The sequence below is a fragment of the Pongo abelii genome, chromosome 18 (genome assembly GCF_028885655.2).
Source record: "Pongo abelii isolate AG06213 chromosome 18, NHGRI_mPonAbe1-v2.0_pri, whole genome shotgun sequence".
In the NCBI taxonomy this organism is placed as follows: domain Eukaryota; kingdom Metazoa; phylum Chordata; class Mammalia; order Primates; family Hominidae; genus Pongo; species Pongo abelii.
In genome coordinates, this window is record NC_072003.2 from 968746 (window position 1) to 995935 (window position 27190).

The following is a 27190-nucleotide window of genomic DNA, read 5'->3' on the forward strand; positions in this document are numbered from 1 at the left end:
CACTCAGCCTAGGCGACAGAACAAGACCTTGTATCAGTCAGTCGATCCATCAAGTCAGAGCGGTTGTGCAGACTTGTCTGGAGTGAGAACGCCCGACTGGCAAACGGGGCCCAGGCCCCCACACGCTGTTTCCCGGAAGCCCCCAACGACAGGACCCGGAGTGGCACTGCCAGGGCCGTGTGAGTCGGTGAGCCCAGGGTGGTGGTGGGAAGAGCGCCCGAGATGGACGACGCTGCGCGCTCAGCTTGGCTTTGCAGAGGGGCCTGCCCGCATGCTGCTCGGGGCTGAAGGCCTTGCTAGCACAGCCCACGGGAGCCATGGGGCCTGGCACAGCCGCAGAAACCCCACTAGGGACAACAATGAACACACCCTGCAGGGAGGGAGGCGGCCCCCAGACGCTTCAGAGTCCGCACCCAGGTCCTGGGACTCCCAGGGTCCAGAGAGGCTGCGTGGAGGTCGGGGCCCCCAGGTGGCAGAAAGCACACATAGGGGCTGGTGCTGGGCAGCGCTCGCTCCGGGGTGGGGGTGTGGGAAGCGCAGGAGAGGCGGCCATGTGTACACCTGAGGGGGCGTCCAGGCACAGGGCCCCAGTACACCCCAAGAGCCGTGGGCTGGGGAGGGTCCTGAGGCCTCTGCTCCTTTGCTTACAGGACAAAGAGTTATTTTTGTTTACACTGAGGCTGGGAGAAAACATCATGGCCTGAAACTCAGCTGTGAGCCGTGAGGTGGGTGTGGCAGTGTCGCACGCTACAGGCAAGGCCAGGAGCTCCCGTGCGGCCAGGACACTCAGCCCGCGGCCAGGGGAATGATGGGTCAGGGCATGGCGGGGCTGCTGGCCCAGACCTCAGGAAACAGCCTGCAAACTTCTCCTAAAAAGACAATTTTAAATAAGAAAAACATGAGGAAAGAGTGAAGGGGATGACACCTGTTTAGGGACTTAGAAGGCAGCAGATCTTGGGGGAGAACGAGCGTCGTCTGTTGGGGCTTGAGTGCCCGGTGTGGGACCCACCCCCTAGTGCCCACAGGGAAAAGCCAGAGAAGAACCGGAACGCCTAGTCCACCACTTCCCTTTTAGGCTGCTCGTTGTGTGTTTGGGGTTGCGGCGAGACCCACGCAGGAGGCAGCAGGCTTGGCCAGGTGTTGGGAACAAGCATCTCCAGTGCTAGGCCCACACCTGAAGTCCCAGCTCGTGGTCTGGCTTTTGGGATGGGGGACTTTAACCTCTCCTTCCCTCTTGCACGCTGGGGCTGCTGACGTGTCAGCTTTGACGGGGAGGGGAGGAGAGGCTGCTTATGCTTATCAGGTGAGGGTCTTGGGATGAAGAAGGAGGTCCCATGTGTTCCAGGAACAAGCCAATCACAAGCATCCCTGTGGGAAGCAGCCCTTGGATGTTTGTGTCCCAGAGTGGTAACTGCCACCGGCTCTCAGAACCTCACCTGGGAAGGGGCCACGGTAGGGGCACAGTGCCTTTGTGGACGTGCAACCCCCACTTCCCACCAAGGCAACTGCAGATGGAAAAAACCACACTGAGTGATAAAGACAGTGACAAATGTAACAGACATGGGGCTGACATGACCCAATGCTGTGTTAAAAAGAGAAGAGCATCAGGCTCAGCTGTGGTGGCCACTGCCCCTCCTGAGTGTGGCTCGCCTCCCCTGGCATCCCAGCCGACCTTGGGACTCAGCTTTGGCCAAGGGAATGCAGCATGAATGATGTTCTGAACTTTCAAGCTCAGTCCTTGAAGAGGCAGATCCAGCCCCATTAAACATCTCTCTACTCTGAGGCCACCAGGCTGTGAGGAAGCCCATGGTGGCCATGTGGCAAGGCCACCGGGAGGTGCACTAGGTTCCAGTACAAGTGAAGCCTTCCTGGACCTCCCAGCCTAGCTATCAGCTCATGAATAACCCCACCTGACACCACGTGCAGCAGAAGAGCCACCCAGCGGAGCCCATCACAGGACCAGGAGAAAGAGGAGCCACCCAGCAGAGCCCATCACAGGACCAGGAGAAAGCTGCTACTGCTCAGCAGAAGAGCTGCCCAGAAGAACTCATCACAGGACCAGGAGAAAGAGGAGTTGCCCAGCAGAGCCCATCACAGGACCGGGAGAAAGAGGAGCTGCCCAGCAGAGCCCATCACAGGACCAGGAGAAAGAGGAGCTGCCCAGTGGAGCCCATCACAGGACCAGGAGAAAGAGGAGCCACCCAGTGGAGCCCATCACAGGACCAAGAGAAAGAGGAGCCGCCCAGTGGAGCCCATCACAGGACCAGGAGAAAGAGGAGCCACCCAGTGGAGCCCATCACAGGACCAGGAGAAAGAGGAGCTGCCCAGTGGAGCCCATCACAGGACCAGGAGAAAGCTGCTACTGCTCAGCAGAAGAGTTGCCCAGCAGAACCCATCACAGGACCAGGAGAAAGAGGAGTTGCCCAGCAGAGCCCATCACAGGACCAGAAGAAAGAGGAGCTGCCCAGTGGAGCCCATCACAGGACCGGGAGAAAGAGGAGCTGCCCAGTGGAGCCCATCACAGGACCAGGAGAAAGCTGCTACTGCTCAGCAGAAGAGCTGCCCAGCAGAGCCCATCACAGGACCAGGAGAAAGAGGAGCCACCCAGTGGAACCCATCACAGGACCAGGAGAAAGAGAAGCCACCCAGCAGAGCCCATCACAGGACCAGGAGAAAGAGGAGCTGCCCAGCAGAGCCCATCACAGGACCAGGAGAAAGAGGAGCTGCCCAGCAGAGCCCATCACAGGACCAGGAGAAAGAGGAGCCGCCCAGCGGAGCCCATCACAGGACCAGGAGAAAGAGGAGCTGCCCAGTGGAGCCCATCACAAGACCAGGAGAAAGAGAAGCCGCCCAGCAGAGCCCATCACAGGACCAGGAGAAAGAGGAGCTGCCCAGCAGAGCCCATCACAGGACCAGGAGAAAGAGGAGCCGCCCAGCGGAGCCCATCACAGGACCAGGAGAAAGAGGAGCTGCCCAGTGGAGCCCATCACAGGACCAGGAGAAAGAGGAGCTGCCCAGCAGAACCTGTCACAGGACCAGGAGAAAGATGCTGCTGCTCAGCAGAAGAGCCGCCCAGCGGAGCCCATCGCAGGACCAGGAGAAAGAGGAGCCACCCAGTGGAGCCCATCACAGGACCAGGAGAAAGAGGAGCTGCCCAGCAGAACCTGTCACAGGACCAGGAGAAAGATGCTGCTGCTCTAAGCCCCTGAGGCTTGGGGTATGTTGGGCAATAGCAGATCTCTGAAACAGCCTGAATCCAGAAGCCAAACGGTGTTGAACTCTGATGTTAGTGGGAAAACCCCACTTTAGAGAAACCAAAGTAAAAGTTTTTCTGAGTCTTTGGGTAACAGATACTTAGTACTGACTCACACACCCTCCACCCCAGACAGGGCTCAGCACTCACACCCGTGTAAGCCTCCTTACATCCTGGAGAGGTACAGAAACAATATTTGAAGAAACATTGGCCAAATATTTTCTGAATGTAATGACAATGATAAACGAATAGATTCAAGCAACTCAGTAAACTCCAAGCACAAAAAATATGAGGAAAACAACACCAAATAACAAAATGGCCACATTTTACCGCACGACAGTATGACACTATTGATCACTTTGATTGTAGTTTGACAAATAATCAAATTGTCACAAACTGTCTATAAATGTTAATTAGATCATGTTGGTTAGTAGTGTTTTTCAACTCTTCTATATCCTTCCTTATTTTCTATCTACCTGCCTTATCTATTATTGAAATCTCCAACTTTATGGATTTGTCTATGTCTGCTTGCAGTTCTATCCATTTTTGCTTCATGTCTTTTGAAGCTCTGTTATGAGGCGCATACATGTTTGAGAGTCTTCTGACCTCCTGATGAACCTTGTGAAATGGCCTCTTTACTCCCGATCATATTCTCTGCTCTGAATTGTGCTTTGTCTGGTGTGAAGGTGGCCAGTCCAGCCTTCTTGTCACTCGCGTTTGTATGGTATATTTTTCCATCCTTTACCTTTCAGCCTGTGTGTGTCTTCGTATTTGAAGAGGATCTCTTAGAGTAGTGTTACAAACTATACATCATAATCGAATAATGCTTAAAACTCGTGATAAAAATCTTACATGCAAATAAAGATGTTACAGAGTATGTAGATAAGGAGTTGTCATAGGAAAAATGCAAATGAGACGAGAGTAGAGTACAATCTTTAAAGTACTAAACCTGTCAACCTAGAATTCTATACCCAACAACAATCTCTTTCAAAAATGAAGGTGAAATAAAGACTTTGTCAGACATTGACAAGCTGAAAAAACTTGTCACCAGTAAACCTATGCTAGAAGAAATGTCAAGTCTGTTAAGTGGAGGGAGAATGATTACGGATGGAAACCTGGATCTCCATGCAGGAGTGAAGAGCTCTGGAAATGGTAACGTTAGGTGGAGGGAGAATGATCACAGATGGAAACCTGGATCTCCACGCAGGAGTGAAGAGCTCTGGAAATGGTGATGTTAGGTGGAGGGAGAATGATCACGGATGGAAACCTGGATCTCCACGCAGGAGTGAAGAGCTCTGGAAATGGTGATGTTAGGTGGAGGGAGAATGATCACAGATGGAAGCCTGGATCTCCACGCAGGAGTGAAGAGCTCTGGAAATGGTGATGTTAGGTGAAGGGAGAATGATCACGGATAGAAACCTGCATCTCCACGCAGGAGTGAAGAGCTCTGGAAATGGTAATGTTAGGTGGAGGGAGAATGATCACAGATGGAAAAAAGAGCTCTGGAAATGGTAAGTATATGGATACACAATGAGGCTGTTCTTCCAATTGAATGAAATGTCTCTGAAAGATAACTGGACTGTTTGTTTAATCGGACTGTTTGTTTAATCAAACTGTTTGGCAATAATAGCAAAAGGCCAGGAGGGGAAAATACTGTTGGGAGAATATTGTTGTAAAATTCTTTCAGCATTTATGATAGGCATAGTATAACTTGAACGTGAGCTGTGATGGATTAAAGACATATACTATAAACCCTAAAACCACCACACAAATAAGACAAAAAAGTTACAGCCACGAAAGAAAATAAAAAGGAGTCACAAAAATATTCAATTAATCCAGAGGAAGGTGTAAAATAACAGCAACAAAAAGGAACAGAGAACACATGGGAGAATCAGAAAACAAATCGCAAGACAGCAGGCTGAAACCTTCCCCAGGAAAGACTGCATTGGATGCAGACGGCCCGGACACCCAGATAAAGGGCAGGACTTGTCAGACTGGATTTAAACATAAGACCCAAGCATACGCCGGCTCTAAGAGATCCGCTTCAAACACAAAGACACACACAGGCTGAAATCAGGTAAAGGATGGAAAAACATACCATACAAACACGAGTGACGAGAAGGCTGGACTGGCCACCTTCACACCAGACAAAGCACAATTCAGAGCAGAGAATATGATCAGGAGTTAGGAGGCCATTTCACAGTGTTCATCAGGAGGTCAGAAGACTCTCAAACACGTATGCGCCTCATAATAGAGCTTCAAAAGACATGAAGCAAAAATGGATAGAACTGTAAGCAGACATAGACAAATCCATAATTATAGTTGGACATCTCAATCTCCCTTATCTCAATAATTGATAAAACAGGCAGGAAATGAGGACGTACAGAAGAATTGGAAAACACTATTGGCCAATTTGATCTAATGAATCCTGACAGAACACTGCCTGTTCATTTTAGCTCAAACGGAACTTTCACTAAGACAAACCATATTCTGGGCTACAGAACAAATCTGACTAAATTTTAAAAGACTGAAGGCATATCAAGTATATTCTGACAATAAAGGAATTACATTAGAAACCAATAACAGAAAGATATCTGGAAAATCCCTGTCTCTTTGGAGCTTTTAAGGAACTTTCATTCCAGTGCATGTTACGACATTTGATTCTCACAACCGCCCTAGGGTAGTGGGTGATCATTTTAAAGCTGGAAAGACAGAACTTGCTCAGGAGCACACAAGCCAGTGAGGGGCGCATGGAGGGTGGGCAGCACAGGGCTGCATAAGAACAGGGCTCAGATGCAGGCGCTGCTGTCCTCGGCTGCGTGGGTAGAACAGCCGTGAGCACTGCTGACCTTGAGGTGCCACCCGTCTCCCCCAGCCACGGCTTGTCACTGGCAAGAGGACCCCAGGAGAAGCAGGAAATCCAGGCCCACGGAAGGTCGGTGTCTCCTCAGGCCTGCACTCGCCCAGTGGGCTGCTCTGCTGAGTGATGCCAGGGCACGGGCCTGGGGCTGTGAGCCAGGCCCGGCCAACACCACCCTGTAGCGGGCTACCAGCCAGGCCAAGCCCCTCCCACCAGAGACCCCCGACATTCCCCAGGCCCCTCCCACCCGAGGCCCCCGACGTTCCCCAGGCCCCTCCCACCTGAGACCCGGACATTCCCCAGGCCCGGCACTGCCTCTCCTCCCCAGCCCCCAGCACACACAGAAAACATTCTCTTCTTACAAAAACCAATAAAACAGCCAGGAGACAAGGCGAGAAACCTCGGCTCCCAGCCTGCCGGATGGGATTCAGGCGTGGTTCCCCTAATGGTGACATTTACAGTCTTCACGGGCGACGCCAACCCGGATATACATTATTCCCACATTAGCGGGCCCCCATATCTGAGGGCGCTTTGTGACCCACATCCAGTCACAGCCTGAGCAGGCTGGCAGCCCACAGCCCCTGGTCGCAGTTAAAGGCATTACAGGATCTCCTGGCCCAAATCCTTGCTGGGTGGGTCCTGGGACACAGGAGGATAAAAGGCTGTGTTGACCTTCCCTGTTGGGAGTCAGCCAGGAGCAGCCCCAGCCGCTGTGCTGTGTGAGCCTTGAGGGCAGGCTGGAAAGGGGCGCCTGCCTGACACGGGGATGCACCAGCCCCAAGATACACTGTGTGGAAGGTGGCCGGGCCAGGCTGAGCACTTCAACACGGATTCCTGCAGCTCCTGCTGGGAGTGTTGGGGCACACGCGGCCTGGGTACCCGTGGGGGAGCTCGGCGGGCAGGGGGGCGTGAGCCGATGCTTCTGTCAGCAAGGCTGCTCTGGGCAGCAGGGCCATGTCCCTGGGGGGTGTCCACAGCAGCTCTGCACCCCCTCACTCACTCCCACCCACACCTGGAGGCCCTGCAGAACTCTGGGAGCCCGGTCCAGAGAGGGCTGCTCTGTGTGGTCCGCCGCACGCAGAGTGCACGCTCCTAGCATGAACGGCCTCTAGTCTCCGTGAGCACCTCAGAGTGAGCAGAGCGGTCGCAGGCACCCTGGAAGGCATGGCCGTGACCTGGGCCCGGAGTCAGGGTGCAGATCGTGACCTCAGGCAGGGGCAATGCTTCCGGATCACTCTACTTAACCACTGGCCTAAAACTCCCCCTGCATGTGTGGGAGCTCAGAGACGCACCCCCAAGCCACAGGCTGCCGGCCATAGGCTGGGACACCCTTGCTCCAGGAGTGTAGGTGGCCCCAGGCAGATCCAGGGGCCCCCGCCCTGGCCAGGCAGCTCCCTGAGGGTCTGTGGTGCGTGGCCTGGTCCCCGGAGGTGAGTCGACTCTGGGGGGCTCCGTGCCCGTCACAGGGCCTGTCTGTAGCCCTGAGAACATCCTTCAGCAGACAGAATTGTAGTTCTCCACGACGTCGGTCCAAGCTCGCAGACAGGCCTGGCCTCGGGCCAAGCCTTGGGGTGCAGCGGGTAGAGCTCAGTGGGGTACTCCTGCAGGCAGCAAGGGAAGTGGCCGTGGGTCCCTGCCTGCCGAGGCCCTGGCAGGGGCTGCCCTGTGCTGCGTCTGGGAAGCGGCTCTGGAAGAGGCGTGGAAGGAGCGCCGTGGGACTGAATGACAGTGTTGGATTTCCCGCAACTCTCTAGCAACAGAGTTATGTTCAACTCCCCTAAAAAGCAACGGAGAATCGTTTGCAACATTCAGGGTCCATGTATTCCAGATCCAGTGAGTTTTCTCTGCATCAAAACCATCTGTGGGAGTCCTCACGCCAACCTTCTTGACGACAGTTGACTTCCTAAGACCCAAGTGGAGAGAGAAGACAGGTCTGGATTTTCCATTTCAGCAGCCAGTGCCATCCCTGCTGCTAAAAGCAGCTGCGTGACCCCCACATTCACAACCTGCTGTTGCATCGTGTCATCAGGCGACCGCTCCGACGTGGGGACCGCAGCAACCCTTCCCACAGCCTGCTGCATTCCGGACAGCGCTCGTCCCTGGTCACCGACCCTTGTCCTGTGCTGACCCTGGGATCCTGGGGGTCCTCGCGACAGGGCTGAGGACATGGCTCTGGTCCCTCTGCTGGCTGAGAGCAAGCAGCCGTCCGTGCATCCCTGGTGTCTCATGGGACCGAGCCCTTGGCCTGCGGGGTGTGCACTCACTCAGGGTAGAAGTCGTCAGAACTGAGTTAGCTGCAGGGCACCCTGGTGGAGTCCAGAGATCTGGGAACACGACGCGAGGAAAGCCACAGGCTTGTTGTCGGGAGTTTCAGGCAGAGCCGCCCGGTCGCGCCGCCCGGTCGCCTTTCACCCTCTGGGGGGCTGGCCTCTTCTCTTGGAACTTGGGGACGCCTTCCCTGCTGCTTCTGGCTTAACTGACTGAATTTGTTGGCAACTGCCTTTTGTTACCAGCAGATGAAACAAGCGGTGTGTGGGGTGCGGGGTGTGAGGCTGTGGATGGCTGTGGTGGAGCAGTTCCTTCTGGGGAGAGAAGTCTGCCCACTCGGAGCTCCCGAGCCCGGAGGGAGAAGTCCCGAGGGAGGCGTCCCCAGGGTGCATGGCTGCCTCTTGCTCTGTGCTGCTGAAACTTCTGGAGGTTTCCAGGCTCCTGAAGGGGCTCAGCGTCCCCCACAGCATAGGGGCAACTCTCCGAGAAAGGGGCACCCCTCTCTGACTCCTTATCTGACCAGCAAGAAGCGGAAAGACAGCAAAAGGGCCTGAGACCCCCGCCCACAATGCTGTGGGGCAGAGGGCATGGCTCGGGGGCTGCAGGCAGGGGCCTGCCACCTTCTGGAATCAGGTCCTCCTCGGAGAGAGGATTCATGGAGGGCCCTGGGCTCGCAGATGACACCCTGACTTCCTGAAACCTTCACCAGTGCCTCGTCATCAAGACACACGGGAGGAAGCATCCTCGTCTGAGAGACAAGTCTTGAGGTGAGAGGGGGGCTGCAGCTCCCGTCCCAGCTGAGGACCCCTCCGCCTCATGGCTGCTGCCTGATACTGGCTGGCCCTGCTGCCCACCTGTGCGTCCCTCTCCTGCGGTCCCCATGTAGCTGTCCCTAAAACCCCACCCCAGATGTGGTGTCCTCACTCTCCCCACACACTGCCCCCTGTACCTGCCCCCCCCCCCCCACCCACACAAATGCTTCTGTCCTTGGACTGGGCATGGCCACTGCTCCATCTGTCGAGTGGAGTCCAGGCCCCTGAGGCCGGTACATGGGCCGTTCCTGCCCCAGGGGACACAGTGAACCCCAAAGAGCCGTGTCACGGCGGTCCACCCGCTGCAGGCATGGCGCCGCACAGCTCTGAACACTCGCTACTCCAGGTACTCGCTCCTGGAGCCCCAAGGGGCCCCCAGGAAGCAAGAAAAGGGGCTCCTGGGCCCTCTCCCAACTCAGCGGGGCTCCATCATGCCTTTCAGGTCACAGTGGGTTTTGAAATGTGATTCCCCCAGGACAGCTGGAGGGAGCCGGTCCCGCCCGCCGGGACAGCAGCTGCTGCCAGAGCCTCACGCTGCCCGGCTTGGCCCTGGACCCCGTGTGACCATCAGGACATCAGGCTCATGGCTCTCTGTGAGCTAAGGCTCAGCTTGTCCTGGGATGTGGATGAAAAGGGCGCTGACCTCACACACCCTGCACTGCAGCCTCAGTGTCTGGAGATGGGAGTGGCCCCAGCCACAATCCAACGTCCCAGGAGGCTCCACCTTCCGGAAGCCCAGCCACGTGGGCATAGGACCCCCATGCGTCTGGGCCTCTTCTAAGGACACAGCCGTTGGATTTGGGGCTCAGCACAGTCCACTCTGACTTCATCCTAACTAATCCCAGGGAGGTCCTGGATAAAGCCACGCTCCAAGCTCCAGGGAGAGTGGGTTTGGGCCCTGCCTGGAGGCCTTGACACTGCTGCGGCCCACCCTCTGGGTGGCAGTGACACCGAGGGTGCCTCAAGACATCCAGGGCCATCCCTCCGGCCCGGGCTGCCCCTGCCTGTGTGCTCCAGGCCGGGCCCACCCTGTCCACCGTCTCGGGCCATGTCTGAACTGGTGGAGCTGACGGCTGACACAGAGCACTCCTCACACGCGGCACAGCAGAGAGCTCTGGTCGGGGGCAGTCCTGGGCCTTTGAGGCACAGAAGAACTGGGTGCTCACGGGGGCAGGAGGGACCCACCGCATCCCAGCTGGCCACGTGGACACAGGGGAAGGCAGTGCTGACAGGCAGCTGTGGGCTCCCCCGGCCCGCCTCCCCAAGAGTTGCGACCTGCGTCCTCGCTGGAGTGCAGCTGTGGCGTGACCGGTCCCCCAGAAACACCACACCCTGGTGGTCCTGGCCAGGCGAGTCCTGGGGATCCTGAGACACTCCTGGGCCCAGAGCAGCCACGTTCACTGAAGAGACGCAGTCCAAGATGCCTGATGCTGGCTTTAAAATGCAGCCACTCCGTAGAGAAGGAATCAGAGTGTTTGTTTGTGGGGGCACAGTGGGCGCCTCAGCGTCTCTTGCCAATGGAAACCTGTGCGGGGTGGTCCTCACCAGCATGCAGCCTTCACGGACCTGAGCCCATTGCACCACTGCTGTCGCCACCGGTGCTGGGCCAGGGGGCTCAGTGAGATGTGCTGTGGAGCTTCTGGCCTGGAGACAAGGGGTCCACCCAGCTTTCCTGACCTGTTCTGAGGGCGTATGGAGACACGGGACCCCCCACCACTTTCCTGACCTATCCTGAGAGCGCCTTACATGGGGCCCCCTCAGCTCTGCTGCTCTGTCCTGAGGGTGTCTGGAGACAAGGGGATCCTCAGCTTTCCTGACCTGTTCTGAGGGTGATGGGGGAGACACAGGCCCCCGCCCACTTTTCTGATCTGTCCTGAGGGCGTCTGGAGACACGGGTCCCGTCAGCTTTCCTGACCTGGGCTGAGGGCGCTGGACCTTATCAGGGGCAGGGTGGTCGGCGTTGGCTGCGGTGTGCACAGCTTTGTTGGCGAAAGCCTCTCACGCACGCGTGCTCTGCGGCTGCTCCCCGTCACGGCTGTGTTGGGACCATCCAGCCACAGAGCTGAGAGTGTTCACTTTCTGGTATTTCACAGACCATCAGCTGAACCTGCTCTCGGACAAAGAGAGGAGCTCACGGGTGCTCAGCAAGGCGGGACATTTGATGGGGTATGGAGACATCTCAAGAGCCTGAAGAATAAAGTCAGGACACAGCCACTAAATGCAGGCACAAATGCCTGTCCCAGGCCGGCACGTGGACCAAGACCCGGAATCGCAGCAGAGGCGCCGCGTGAGGACGGCGCCAGCTCCACGCTTGGAGGCGATGAGTGCCAGAGCAACCCTGGCAGAAAACGCAAAGGCAATGAGACAGCTGTCACTGGCTGTCGGTGGCACGCAGACAATGATGGCTTCCGCGTGCAGGTGTGAGCGACGGGCCGAATGCAGGAAGGGGTGTCCAGGCCTGAGATGCTCTAGGTGCACCGTGGCCATGACCACACGGGCTCAGGGTGGGGATGGTGCTACCAGGAGGCTCCCACATGGACTGACAACAAATGACTATCTAAGCTCCAGGCCCCAGACCACCCCCAGCCCCCACATGAACACGTGAGCTCTAGGCCCCAGACCACTCCCAGCCCCTACATGAACACGTGAGCTCCAGGCCCCAGACCACTCCCAGCCCCTACATGAACACGTGAGCTCCAGGCCCCAGACCCCTCCCAGCCCCTACATGAACACGTGAGCTCCAGGCCCCAGACCACTCCCAGCCCCTACATGAACACGTGAGCTCCAGGCCCCAGACCCCTCCTAGCCCCCACATGAACACGTGTGCTCCAGGCCCCAGACCACCCCCAGCCCCCACATGAATACGTGAGCTCCAGGCCCCAGACCACTCCCAGCCCCCACATGAACACGTGAGCTCCAGGCCCCAGACCACCCCCAGGAACACGTGAGCAGTTGGCAGGAACCGGGGTGTCTGAAGGGACTCAGCCTGGGCCTAGGGCAAGCACAGTGGAACTGAGCTGTGGTTCACATCTGCCCTGTGGGACACACCTGCCCACATCCAGGTAATGATGGAGCCACAGCTCCGTGTGGCAGGGGCTGGGCACACAGCCAGGAAGCCACCAACAGGCACCTGTCAGGGGACGGTGGGGAGCTGTGGACTCCAGGAAGGAGGGGCTGGCCCGGAGGCCTGGGCAGGACCAAGGACAGCAGCGGAGGGTGCCGGTGCAGGAACCAGAGCAAACCAGCTGCACTCGAGATCATGGAGGGCCACAGACCCCGTTTCCGCAGCCCCAGCAAGTGGGGGGGGGCTCCTGCAAGCCCCCATGTGACCACCCACCTGGAGAAAGGAGGGAGAGGATGTCCTGAATCAATGGGGGTGACCCTGTGATGCGACAGCTCACCAGGGTGTGCAGCACTGAGCCTCACCAAGAGTACGAATGGGGCGGTGTGAGGCCGGGTGCCCTGCCCTCGCCCTGCACAGCATGCTCACCTCATAGTGGAAGTCCATGCAGGTGAGGTCTCGCCAGCACCGGTCCCCCTGGATCTTGATCAGGCCCTGCAAGGAAGAGAGCAGAGGGAGAGTCAGTCACGGGGGCTGGGGACGCGGCAGCCCCGACAGAAACAGCTTCCCAGGAAGACGAACCATCCAGGAAGGCCGTGGATCTGGGCTGCAGTGAGGGAGGGGACCTTACGTATGGAACATCCGGGAAGGCAGAATTTGAGAAGGGCAGATTCAGGGCTGCTTTGATGAATAGGAGTTAAGTGCACACCGCGGGCGTGAGCAACGGCGGCTCCCTTTTTATAGTCAGCGCCTGGTGCGCCTTCCCCAACACTCATTCTCAGAGCTCCATGCATCATCACGCTACAGAAGTTGCGTGTCTTTAAAGAGGACAAATGCACCACGCCCTGCACAGACCCCATGGACAGTGTCAGAGGGAAGCTTCTCAGTGCCTCCAGGATGAGCCCAAAGTCAGAGGGAGCACCCAGTGCACACGTGTCTCAGCCCCGCCCCCTGCGGCACAAAGGGAGCCCAGGCGCAGGCCCCGTGTGTCTCCCACACACTGCAGCTCGCCTGCTGTGAGGACGCCTGGGGCACGGGAGAAGCTTCCAGGGGCCTGCAGAGGGAGCTGTCAGCACTGGGGAAGGTGGGACTTGGGCAGGAAGGCTGCGGGGATGGGGGTTCTGCAGTGCCAGGGTCACAGTGAAGCATCCAGGGAGGGGTCGGCTCCCACACCTGTCTGCTTTCCCTGGGGCACTCACAGCTTCAGACGATTCCTTCACAAGTCAGAAACAAATTGTCCCCTCCTCCTGCTCGCGCTAAAATCACCGCTGAGACACAGATTCACATCCAGCGTCTCACACACTGGCGCGTCGGAGGTGAAACTGCACAGACGTGGAAGTGAGTCCCGCCTCCTCCATGACAGGGGTTTCTGCTGCACAACCACTCCCAGCCAAATCTCCTGGGCTCCATCCACCTGTCCACCCGGCCGTCTGCCCACGCGTCCCCCGTCCACCGGACCATCCGCCCACCTGTCCCCCTGTCCACCCGTCCCGTCCACCCGGCTGTCCGCCCACCCGTCCCCCCGTCCACCTGGCCGTCCGCCCACCCGTCCCGTCCACCCGGCTGTCCGCCCACCCGTCCCGTCCACCGGACCGTCCACCCACCCATCCCCCCATCCACCTGGCCGTCCGCCCACCCGTCACCCGTCCACCGGACCGTCCGCCCACCCGTCCCCCCGTCCACCCGGCCGTCCGCCCACGCGTCCCCCGTCCACCAGACCATCCGCCCACCTGTCCCCCTGTCCACCTGGCCGTCTGCCCACCCGTCCCCCGTCCACCTGGCCGTCCGCCCACCCATCCCCATCCCCCCGACTTCCACCTGGCATATAAGCACTGAGCGCCCTTGAGGTGCCGGGCCCCGCTCCACCCCACAGACCGCGTGCTGCAGGCACAGGTGCGACAAGGTGCAGAGAGGCAGGACGGCCACCAGGTGTGGCAGACGCAGTGGCACATAAAGGACAGGAATCCATGCCGCGGGTTTGGAGCCGACGGCTGCGGTGGGTGTAGCATGGTGGGCTCTGGGGCAGCCGCATTGGGCTGCAGGTGGCGCCGTCTCGCTGTTGCCCACACGGTGGGAGGAGGCTGAGGGTCTCTCTGGGGACACTTTTGTAACGGCCGCCTCCCATCAGCGAGTGCTCCCCTCCGCGGGCGTGCTCGGGTGTCGGGCCTGGCTCCTGGTACCATGACACTGGGCTCAGGGTTTCCATGTGAAATGGAATTCGGGGAACACGAACTGTTCACAGCGGAGGCCAGCCTGGGCCCGGATGAGCTGACAGGGCTGTCCTGGGCAGGGAGCCCCGGGGCAGGTGGGGATGGCCACGAGGGAGGAAGAGAGGGTGAGGGCACCCTCCTCAGGCAGAAGCGTGTGGTACAGCAGGGCTGAGGAGGCCGCGGGGGAAGGCCCAGGAGCCCCTGGAACGCAGGGTCCCAACCGCTGCGGTGCCAGTCACAGTCCCATTGCGGGAGACTGGCCTCCAGACGGTGGTGGGTGCAGCCTGAGGCCTGTGGGAGCCATCAGGACCTCCAGAGCAGGGGCCGGAGTTGCTGTTGGGATGGAATTTCCTCCTCTCCAGGGAGCACCAGCTCCAGCCTCGGTCTCCTGCCTGGTCGGGTCAGCCTCGGGCTCCCAGTAGAATCCTCCTCCCCAGGTCAGCCCGTCACGGGCTGGAGCCACATCTGTGAAACATTAATACCTCCCAGTAGCATGGAGGCCAGTGTTTGGTGATGGACCAGGGACCCCAGGCCAGCCGGGCCGACACAAAACCAACCACACATGGGAGGGCCTTCGGGGCGGCCACGGGCCCCTAGCCAGGGCCAGGCAGCACAGGAGCCGCCGGGTTCTCTGGCTACATGTGACCGAGAAGGCAGCAGGCTCTGCTGCTGTCTGTGCAGGACGACCTGGGCAGGGGAGGGGCGTGTCCAATTCCGAAGTGTTTGGAACATGGGGCCCGCGGGATTGGCGGGGGAGGGGGAGAGCCAGGAGAGGCTGCACCGCGCCCTGAAGGACGGCACGTGGCTGAAGTGACCGACGCCGAGAGGGACACGAATGAGAAACGGCATGGGAGTGGGACCAAGAGCCCAGCCTGGCCCTACAGGAACACTAAGCAACAGGCACCTGCTCCTCGCGTGAGCCAGACGGGACACCACCCACACGCAGGCTGTGCGGTCCACAGATGCGCCTCGGAGGGGTTGTGAGGCTCAGCCACCCCGCACACTGTGAAGGCTGCGTCTGGCGGGGCCACGTCTGGGTCCCGCATCGCCGTCTCTAGGGTCTTGCTGCACGCCCCCGCCCTCACATGCCCTGCGCCCCCAACGGCAGGGAGGGCACCAAACCCCCAGGAGTGTTACTGTTTGAAGACCTGAAGGGTGAACTGCTTTAAAAACCGAGAGTCAGGTCTTCTGGAAGCTGGGTTTGCTCAGATCACAAAAGCACCGGAGACTGTTTCCCGCTTGGGCTCCTGTTCTGCAAACATGCATGAAAACAGCTGAGGGTGTCCAGCTGACCAGGCGGAGAAGGCCCCACTCCTCAAGGCACTGCCCACACCCAGGGGAGCTGCTGCTTCTGATGAAATGCACGGCTCCACCGGGCAGGGGCACAGCCACCGCCACCGCTCCCCCCACATGAGCACCAGCTCTGCTCCCTGCAGAATCCAAGAGTGGAACTCTATGGAGATTCAAACCAGGAAAAGAAGAAAAAAACAAAATAATTAAAATGTCATTCAAATTCTAAGCTGATATGAGACACTTAAAAATCTGAAAAATTCTTTCAGGAGTGGAAGATAATTATATTCCTCCCATCTATTGATTTCTCTCTACATTGCAGATGTCAGATTTTCCACGGATTTTTTTTTTCTTCCAGAGCAAGTGTCAAAGGAACAAAGCCTTCTTTGAGGCTTTTCAGCCGAAAATTAATTCTAAAAAAAAATGGCACAGACAGGCCAATAAACGTACCAGACCCAAAAGGAGCTGGGGACCCACGCTGCCCGTGCCACCCTCCCGCTCTGCTCGGCATGCTGGAACTTTCCAGGCCCAGTGACAATGTTCCCGCCTCGCAGCGTGTGGCTGCAGCAGCTCCTCTCCTGATGCCCGTGTGTCCTGGGACACACTTCCCCAAATCTGCCATCTGGAAACTCGAAGCGCTGATGCCCGTGTGTCCTGGGACACACTTCCCCAAATCTGCCATCTGGAAACTCGAAGCGTCTGACAGTCGTATGCGGTGAAGGAACACTCTGTGGAGACCCCGCTTCTCTCACTTGGCCCCCAGAGGCTGCCATCCACCCTGCAGTGACAGCCCCCTGTGTGCCCTTGCACAGTGGCTCAGGACAGTCCCTGAAAGCAGCAGCTAACGTGGTGTTCGAGGAGGGGGCGCTGCCAGGCCTCCCTCCGGGCCACAACCTCCTCCACCCTTCTGGTGTTAGGGTCCCCTCGCCCATATCAGTGGCCCTTCCTCCCCACCTGTAAACACAGGGAATTACTCACGACAGGTCCTGCCTCCGCAGGAGAGACTCAAAGGGGAGAGCTTTGCCCTGGAGCCGGGTCACGGCCCGGTGCCCCTATGAGCAGCTGCTGGCTTGTTGCAGCAGCCACTGCTTCTCCCCGAGTGCTCTGAGAGCTGGGGGTGGGTGGAAACTGTGTCTCAGGGTAAGGGGGACTGCTGGCAGGCTCCGTGGGCACAGGCACTGCAGGGTCTATCAAGACCCTCTCGTCTCCATATCTGAGGGGGGCCCAGTTGCAGCAGGGGTGGCGCCTGGGGTCCCGCCTGGCTCCGTGGCTCTCCTGTCTTCCTGGGATTGGTATCCGCACTTTCTTGCCCTCATGCAAGAGAGAACTGGCATGGGAAGTGGGCTCTGCCCCTGAGTGCTTCAGCTCAGCACGCAGACTTCCTTGTGGCACAGCTGCACCAGGAGCTGTGTGCATGGCAGGCATCCTCTGCGTGGCGGGCGTCCTCTGGAGGAGGGGCCTCGCCTCTGGGCCACTTCATGCCTCAGAACAGTGGGCTGAGCATCAAAGTGCGGTGGGCCGGGGTCTCCATGGCTCCTGACGAAGGGGACCCAGGTCCCCTGTGGCTTCACATTGAGGACAAAGCTCTTCCCTCAGACACGCAGCTGACTGGCTCATCGACACTGGCTGGGCTCCAACTTGCAGACCAAGGGACCTGGGCCTGGACAAACGCCCTGGGCTTGCTTGCTGCCTGGAAGTGAATTCCCATGAGTTTGAAGGCAGCTGTTTCCTCCCCAAGCACCTGGAAAAGGCTGTCCCAAGCTGACAGTCGGGCCTCCGCAGAGCCTAGGGGACCCACGCTGTGGGTAGGGGCACTGACTTTCTGACCAATGCCGGCTGGGAGAGCCTGGGCTTCCGGGACCTAAGGCCTGTTCTCAGAGGCTTGTCTGTCTGAAAACACCTGAACTGCTCGTTCCCCTGGCTCTGGGTGTCCTCGAGGCCTTGGCTGCTGGGGCCCAGAGCAGCCCAGGCGGGGGCAGAGCCAAGGGGTGGCAGCCAGGCCGTGCAGGGGCCAGGATTTGGGGCACATGCTGTCAAGTCACCAGACACCATGAAGACCCCAAGAATCACCAGGCCTTGGCAGCTTAGTCGGGCGAGGGGAATTAAGAGGAGGGCAGTTCTCGCCATGGCGTGGCGTCTCTGAAGCACAGGTCTGCTGTAGACTCTCAGCCGCCTGTCTCTCTGACGGGATCGGTTTGCCTTCCGGAAGTTGCTGCCCTAGTCACCGTACCACGTAAATTCCTCTTGCTGTGATCACGGTTTTAACTTAGAAATCGGACAGAAGAGATTTTGGACTTACTGCATTTTTATTTTTACTTTTTGGCAAACAATGTGCACTTCAATAGAAACCTTCGGCGTGAACCCAGAAAGGCGTGTTCACGGTAAGCACGGCGGCTGGTTCTGTTACCGGGAGATTGCTTGAGCTGAACTGTGCAGTTGGGAAGAGGAATTACTAATGCTCTTTGTAGCAGAGTTTTATTTTGCACCCCCACAACCCAGGAGATCCTTTGAAGATTACAGGGGAGCACTGTCCTGTGCGATCGTCCCAGGGGCTGCGCGGGGGGCTGCACGGGGATCTGAGACACCCTCGCCCTGGAGGCTGATGTGCTTCAGCCGCGAGGAGCACCCCGGCTCCTGCCCCAGCTCTGCCCACAAACGCCGGAGGTCGGAGGCACAAAGCACCTTCGGGGACTCTGGTCTGGGCCTCAGCCTCACAGGGGGCTGCAGCTGGGGGCCAGAGGTCAGGATGCCATAGACATCATTTTCTAAAAATTCCCACGACGCCTCCGTGCCAGAGTCAGAGGTCTGCCCCTTCCGGGTGGTGCATGTCGCCCTGAAGCTGATGGGCCCTGAAAGAAGCCCCTTTTCCTCTGAGCTGCCCGAGCTGCCCCCACACTGACACAATAAAGCAATTAGGATAATTACTCTTGTTCTGGAGTGTGGCTGCCCAGGACCAGGGCAGGCCTGTCGGGGAAACGGCAGCACATCTGCCTGATCCTGGCCTCACAGGGCTGCACGCCGATACTGATTCCATTACGTTTAATGTGATTTCACCAGCGGCTCTGATGCCAAGCAGCAGCCTGTGGACTTCAAAGTCAGCTCTTGGTGTTGGCAGCACCGCTCCACGTCTGCCTTTCAGTGCCGCCCATGACCCACACCTCCCATGGGCTGCGGACCCTCTGGGACGCTCGGGGGTGAAGCACACTTGGCGTAAAGCTCTTTGCAGACAGTCCTGGGCCTGTGGGAAAAGAGCAGACAATGAAGGCGCAAACCTGTTGAGCCCCTGGCACCTTCCTTCTGACCCCACGAGGCTTGGGGCGGCAGCACACATGTGGGAGGCACGCGCCCTGGACGCGGGAGACCTCCTGCCCTGCCCGTGAGGGTCGGAGGCTCCACTGCATGATGCCGCACACTCGGGCCTGAATCCCACAAAAGGTGAGCAGGTCTGGGTGTAAAGAGAGACGTGCGGCTCAGCTCCGACACACGTCCCAAATCCTGGCTTTCCTTGAGGAAAGAAGTCACTGCACCCGGCACTCCCCCTGCACTCTTCTTCAAGGGTTTTGTCCATCTGATCTAAGTTGTCACACTGACTGGCCTAAGGCTTCTGTAATATCCCAGGCAGCTCTTCATGGTGCCATCTTAGTTACTGGAGTTTCCAGGGCACCTGCAATCACACAGCCTGGCTGTGGCTCCCTGGCCTTTGCTCGATTCTGACCTAAAAATTGTTGACACTGTGGGCTTACATATTCCACATTTCAGCTGTTGCTTTTTCTTCTTGTGTTAATGAGGACCAAGACAGTTTGCACACAAGGAGCATCAGAAGGTCCTACCTCTGGGTGTTGTAGCCAGGTGTGAGCCCTCCAGAGCCATGAGCCGTACAGGTGTGAGTTTGGACATCTTATTTTATTTTATTTATTTCATTTTATTCTTTTCTTTTCTTTTTTCTTTTCTTTTATTTTTTGAGCTGGAGTCTCACTCTGGTGCCCAGGCTGGAGTGCAATGGCATGATCTTGGCTCACTGCAACCTCCGCCTCCCAGGTTCAAGCAATCCTCCTGCCTCAGCCTCCCGAATAACTGGAATTACAGGCGCCCACCCCCATACCCACTAATTTTTGTGTGTGTGTGTGTGTGTGTTTTTAGTACAGACGGGATTTCACCATGTTGGCCAGGCTGGTCTCGAACTCCTGACCTCAGGTGATCTGCCCGTCTCAGCCTCCCAAAGTGCTGGGATTACAGGTGTGAGCCACTGTACCCGGCCAGACATCACATTTTAACTTTGCCAGTTTTTGGAATTACGAGTTCCCTGGCTTCTCTTTATCCTCCTGTGGGCCTGCGATGCCTCTGCCAGGCAACACTCACGCCAAAGTGGGCTCCAGCAGGAATGGGGAGACAGTGGTGGTGAGCGTCTGCACACCCGCAGCCACCCCAGGACAGCCATGCGGACGCCCCCTCCAGACAGAAGCCAGGTGGGGAGTGAAGGGAGGGTTGGGAGGGGGAAGGTATAGAAAACAGATTTCCAGCTTTTCAATTCTCCAGGGGTCAAACTAAAAATCAAGTGTTCTCCTCTACTGATATTATCCAGGTCTGAGAATTCCCAGCAACAAGGAGCCTGGCTCAATTCCCAGAACATATGCAACGGAGAGCTCTGCACCCCAGCACAGCCCAGTTCATCAGGAGGAAGTGATCAACGGTGGTTTGGCTCCAGGGGGCCTCACGGAAAACTCACCCTCTGCCCCTGTGCAGGTGGCACAGAGGTGCCGGGACACAGAGCTGTGGGCTCCACCTACAGGTATCTGCTGCGTGCTGGCCACAGAGTAGGCAGACCCACCCCCGCCCTGAGACGCTGATGCTCTGTCCTCACAAAACCAGGATGGGGAAAGAAAGGGGAAATTATTTTTTAAATAGCGTCATCAAAGGCCATCTGTTGCCTTAAACGCTGTGACCTGATGGCCACGCCATTGATCACGTCCTGAGTGAAAGAGACCTTCACTTTGACATGACTGAAATATACTCATTTAAAGCAGAAAACCCAGCCGAAACATGGGGGAGATGCTGCAGGGCTCTAGGAGAAGCCGTCTGTGTGTGCAGCCCCGGTGGGATGCAGGCTGGAGATGGCCCTGAGTCAGGAAGTCGGGCGAGGCCATCTGGGTCCACGTGGCTTCTCGGTGCTGTCCCCGAAGCTTAAGGCAAGGAGGGTGGAGAGGCGCCGCCTGCCCCGCCTGTGTCTGCGAGGAACCGTGGTGACTCCATGATGGCTTTGGCCCAGCCCCGGGAAGCCATGACCCGTACAACCTGAGGATCCACGAAGCCCAGCCAGGGCCGGCCCCGAAACCGGGTGGAGAGCAGTGGGGGGTGGGGTGGGGGTGGCTCTTGTTCCAGCACAGTCAGGTGGCAGCCGACCCACACATACAGCCAGCCTGGCCACCAGCACCGGGGCCCTGTTTGTTGCCCCAACCCGCCGACACCCTGTGGCAGCGGCAAGCTCAGCTATCCTGTGCATGGCACGGCCACGGGTTGGGGTGAGGATGCCCACTGCCTGCCGCTCCAGGGCCTGAGGGGAGCTCTGGGAGCCAGGCTTGCTCTGCCACGCGCCTGGGGTGGGCAGTCCTGGGCCAGCGCAGCAGCCGGAGTGAGACGGAGCAAGTACAGTGAGTGCCAGGCTCTGCTCCAGCCCCCACAGGCCGATGTGTCTGGCCTGGCATTCTCCCTGACTTGTCAGCTTCCCAGCTCAGAGCCCTCACCTCACCTCATGCTCCTGGACGTCAAGGGGCACCAAGAAGCCACTGAGGGAACACAGTGTCCCCCACCTTGCTCAAGCCCACGAGAGGATGCAGCTTCCTGCAGCTGCACCCTGGGGGCTGCCTGTTTCAGGCTCTGGCTCTGGCTGGGCTGATTGTCTTTCCAGGGCTCAAAGCACATGGTTTTCATCGGGTGCTCAACCCAGGGAAGGCCAAGGACAGTCTGGCTCAGTGTGGTGACCTCTGCACTGCCTGTGGGGACGCCCGTCTCTGCTGTGTGGACGCCCGTCTCTGCTGTGTGGACGCCCGTGTCTGCTGCGTGGTGGTGACCTCTGCACTGCCTGTGGGGACGCCCGTCTCTGCTGTGTGGACGCCCGTCTCTGCTGTGTGGACGCCCGTGTCTGCTGCGTGGTGGTGACCTCTGCACTGCCTGTGGGGACGCCCGTCTCTGCTGTGTGGACGCCCGTCTCTGCTGTGTGGACGCCCGTGTCTGCTGCGTGGTGGTGACCTCTGCACTGCCCGTGGGGACGCCCGTGTCTGCTGCGTGGTGGTGACCTCTGCACTGCCCGTGGGGACGCCCGTGTCTGCTGCGTGGTGGTGACCTCTGCACTGCCCGTGGGGACGCCCGCGTCTGCTGCGTGGTGGTGACCTCTGCACTGCCCGTGGGGACGCCCGCCTCTGCTGCGTGGTGGTGACCTCTGCACTGCCCGTGGGGACGCCCGTCTCTGCTGCGTGGTGGTGACCTCTGCACTGCCCGTGGGGACGCCCGTCTCTGCTGCGTGGTGGTGACCTCTGCACTGCCCGTGGGGACGCCCGTCTCTGCTGCGTGGTGGTGACCTCTGCACTGCCCGTGGGGACGCCCGTGTCTGCTGCGTGGTGGTGACCTCTGCACTGCCTGTGGGGACGCCCGTGTCTGCTGCGTGGTGGTGACCTCTGCACTGCCTGTGGGGACGCCCGTCTCTGCTGCGTGGTGGTGACCTCTGCACTGCCTGTGGGGACGCCCGTCTCTGCTGCGTGGTGGTGACCTCTGCACTGCCTGTGGGGACGCCCGTGTCTGCTGCGTGGTGGTGACCTCTGCACTGCCTGTGGGGACGCCCGTCTCTGCTGTGGGGACGCCCGTGTCTGCTGTGTGGTGGTGACCTCTGCACTGCCTGTGGGGACGCCCGTCTCTGCTGTGGGGACGCCCGTGTCTGCTGCGTGGTGGTGACCTCTGCACTGCCTGTGGGGACGCCCGTCTCTGCTGTGGGGACGCCCGTGTCTGCTGCGTGGTGGTGACCTCTGCACTGCCCACGGGGACGCCCGTCTCTGCTGCGTGGTGGTGACCTCGGCACTGCCTGTGGGGACGCCCGTCTCTGCTGCGTGGTGGTGACCTCGGCACTGACGTTCTTGTGGGGAGGAAGTATCTCAGTTTAATTTCAGCCTTTCTTGCGGGGAGGAATTATCTCAACGTAGATTTGCTTGGCATTTCCCTACTAGCCAATGCATCTGAGGGATTTTTCAAGTGCTGTGATAGCCATTTGCATATTTCCTTTTGTGAAGTGCCTGCTAAAATCCTTTCCCTCTTTAAAAAATCAAATTATCTTTACTATTGAACTTTATGAATTCTTTATGTATTCCAGATACAGGTTCCTTGTCAGGCATAACGGCATTGTGAATATTTTCTCCTGATCTGTGCCTTGTCATTTTCTCGGTGGTGTCTTTTGAAGAACAGAAGACTTTAATTTTGAGGAAGTCCAATGTATGTGTTTCTTTTTCTTTCAGGGTCTCACTATGTTGCCCAGTCTGGGCTTGAACTCCTGTGCTCAAGGGACGCTCCCGCCTCGGCCTCCTAACATGCTGGGGTTAAAGGTGTGAGCTGCTGCACCCAGACATCTTCTTCTTTTATGGTTAATATTTTCTGTGTCCTAAGAGACTTTTGCGTATCATAACATTACAGAATATTCTATGTTGCCTTCAAGAAGTATTAATAGTTTTAGCTTTTATGTTTGCAATCCATCTCAAATGAACGTTTGTGTGTGGTGACAGAGGGGGGTTCACTTATCCAGGTGCATATCCGGAACTTCCACCACCAACTGTTGCAAAGGCTTCTTTCTCTCAGTTGAATTGACTTGGTGGCTTGTCCAGAAATCATTTGATCCTAACTTCGGTGTGGGACTATTTCTTGGTTCTCTATTTTACGAATGCAGCTATCTGTCCTCACGCCCTGTGATGGTTAATGCTGAGTGTCAGCTTGATTGGGTTGAAGGATGCAAAGTACTGATCCTGGGTGTGTCTGTGAGGGTGTTGCCAGAGGAGATTCCTATTTGGGTCAGGGGGCTGGGGAAGGCGGACCCAAGCTTAATCTGGTGGGCACCATCTTATCAGCTGCCAGAGAATATAAAGCAGGCAGAAAAAGGAGAAGAGGGGAGACGGGCCTACCCTCCCAGCCCGCATCTTTCTTCTGTGCCGGACGCCTCCTGCCCTCGAACATGGGACTCCAGGTTCTTCCATTCTGAGACTTGGGACTGGCTCTCCTTGCTCCTCAGCTTGCAGGCAGCCTATCGTGGGGCCTTGTGATTGTGGAGTTAATACTCAATAAACTCCCCTTGATATATATATATTTATCCTGTTAGTTCTGTCCCTTGAGGGAACCCTACACACACCTGTGTCACACTGTCTTCATCATGATCATTTTTCAGTAAATCTTGGAATCAAGTAGTGTGACTCCTGCATCTTATTCTTCTTCCAAATTGTTTTGGCTATTTAGGTCCTTGGCATTTCCATGTACATCTAAGAGTCAGTTTATCTATTTCTGGAAAAAACAATCCTTCTGGGATTGTTTGGGATGTCATGGAATCTATAGCTCAAATTGGTGACGATGGACAGTTTAACAATATGAAGACTGATTCATGAACATGGTATACCTCTCCATTTACTGAAGTGTTCCTTACTTTCAGCAATGTGTGGTATCTTTCGCGCATACAGGCTGCATTTCTTATGTTAAAATTTCCTATTTTATGGTTCTGAATGTTATTATAAATCCTGTATTTAACATTTTCATTTTGACATTTTCTCCTAGCATACAGAAATATAACTGACTTGCCGGGCGTGGTGGCTCACGCCTGTCATCCCAGCACTTTGGGAGGCCGAGGCTGGTGGATCACGAGGTCAGGAGATCGAGACCATCCTGGCTAACATGGTGAAACCCAGTCTCTACTAAAAATACAAAAAATTAGCCGGGCGTGGTGGCAGGTTCCTGTAGTCCCAACTACTCGGGAGGCAGAGGCAGAAAAATGGCATGAACCCGGGAGGCAGAACTTGCAGTGAGCTGAGATCGTGCCACTACACTCCAGCCTGGATGACAAGGCGAGACTCCATCTCAAAAAGAAAAAAAAAAAAAAGAAATACAACTGATTTTGTGTGGTGGCCTTGAGGCATGCAGCTGATGTCCAGCTCAGGCGGGCACAGAGGCTGCGGCTTCTCCTTCCCTTCTGCTTGGCACCCTCACCTGGAGGGCCATGGGGCTCCCCCGAGATGGCTCTGAGGAACCCAGTGGTTAGGGCATCTGAAACCCTCCAGGCCACAGAACCACAGGTGCTGGTTTCTGAGTGAATCCGCCAAGCTGATGGTACGGCGCTGGTTCTGACCCAAGTGCACAAGCAGGGAAAGGGGTGTGCGTGCCTTCCTAGCTGGCTCTGTGCACAGGGCAGTTCCTCATCAACAGGTGGACACTCTGCTGCTGTCACTCTTTCTTATCAACTCACCCTCTGCTTTCCACCAAAGGAACATTAATCACACCCAACATAGGAGTCTATCAAGTAATTATACCTTTTAGTGCACCTGATAATTTCTTCTCCAGCTGGCACTAACAATCAATCAAAATGCCATAAAAGGTGCTTCCGATGAGCAGATGAGTCCCTGCATCCACTAGGCGCTGTGGGAGCTGTTCAACTCTTGGCACCAGGAGCTTTGCATACAACCTCCTGGCGGCTCCTCTGTGGGGCCAGCTCCTCTCCTTGGAGCTCTGCTTCTCTCCCAGGGCTCGGCCTGACACTGCCTCCCCCGCACGGCTGCTGTCCACAGAGTCCTTTGAAATGCCGCATACATATCTGTGCATATTCAAGCCAGCAGAGGGTGGAACCTAAAACTAAGTCCTGGAGAGATCAGGACCCACAGCCTGTGAGAGTATCTGTATTCTGGCTGGAGACAATGAAGAATTTCAATGTCCCATTAAAAGGAGCCATGGAAACATCTCTAGTATTTCTAATTAAATGGAAAAATAAACCCGGAGACAGCATCCCACTTTCCTGCGGGATCTGGATGCCGGGTTGCAGCTGTGCCTTCCTCCAACAAGCCACGGCCAACTGTCTGCAGCTACTCACTCACCCCTCAGCCAGGACCCTGCCCGACACCACGTCCAGAAGGCTCTGCAGCCACTCACCCACCCCTCAGCCAGGACCCTGCCCGACACCACGTCCGGAAAGCTCTCCAAAGACCCCACCCACCCATGTTTCCCTCCCGCTGTGCCATGGCCCCGAGCACACCTGATCGGGCAAGGAAGCAGAGATGAGAAGACCCTGGCCCTTGACAAGCCCTGGGGGCCTGCTCGTGCCCTCGACGGGATGGGGCAGGTCAGGCCCTGCTGCTTCCAGTGCCCTCCCCAGACACCTGGCCTCATGGGCAGAGGCCGAGCTCACCAGCCCAGAGGTCACCACGTTGCAGCATGCGAGAGCGGCTCCTGGGAGGCGGAGCCAGCCTGCAGGGTTCAGACAGTAAAAACAGCGAGGACCTAGAGTAAGCACCCAAGACTCCCCACAGCCCCAGAAAACCAACCTGTCAGGGATGCCCTGGTGCCCGCCATCCACAGGTGTACAGTGACATCGTGGATGGGTGCCCACCACCCCTGTGCGGCTGGGGCAGGAACACCTGGGTTGAAGCTGGCATGCCACAGAGGGCAGGGAGGAAAGCTGGAGGCTCCCTGCCTGGGACAACCCTCTGGACACCTTGTCCTGGCGGGTGAGAGAGGCCCTGGTGTTGAGGTCCCTCTGTGGGTCTCCTGCTAGTGCAGCTCAGCCTGCAGTGACCCCTCCCAACCCCGGCAAGTGCTCATCATGAGAGGCCATGTAACCCTCCCAGAAAAGGAATAAAGGGAATTAGGCACTCGCATACCACCAGGGAGCACCTCAAGAAATGGCCAGTCTACTCCATGCACAGCTGACGTTTCTGCAGCACTGGCTAAGGGCTGGCGCTGGTGAGATGCAAGGGATGTGAGTGGGGGAGGGAAAAGGAGGGCGTTGGGGAAGATGGGAGCCACAGGGGGACAGAGCCCCGAGCTGAACGAGATGGAAAGAAGAGCTACGCCTAGACATGGACGTCACGGTGCAGGGAACACACGGTGAGGAATGCGCCCAGACAGCCCCTCACAGTGCACCAAACCACACTACACACTACAGCAAGCCACGCTACACAGAACCACGCTACACGCTACACCGAGCTGTGCTACACAGAACCACGCTACACGCTACAGCAAGCCACGCTACACACTACACTGAACCATGCTACACGCTACACCGAGCCACACTTCACGCTACATGATACCCCAAACCACGTGGAGTCATCACTTCCTGAGTCTGTGGCCAGTGCTGTCTCAGGACTGGGTGTCCAAAGGGTCTGAAGCCGCCCTGGGGGGACAGGGTGAGAGGAACTGCCCAGCATTCGG

The 27190-nt window shown here is 57.6% G+C and overlaps 1 protein-coding gene across 7 annotated transcripts in view; it reads right to left on the bottom strand.

Annotated features, from left to right (window-relative positions):
• The window catches only part of LMF1 (lipase maturation factor 1), a 110418-nt gene that overhangs the window by 24446 nt on the left and 58782 nt on the right, over positions 1-27190 (bottom strand). For all 7 annotated transcript variants that reach the window (XM_054534443.2, XM_024233336.3, XM_054534445.2 and 4 more), the window contains one exon: positions 12684-12749. In XM_054534443.2, coding sequence (XP_054390418.1) covers positions 12684-12749 — 66 coding nt within the window. The remainder of the gene's footprint in view (positions 1-12683; positions 12750-27190) is intronic.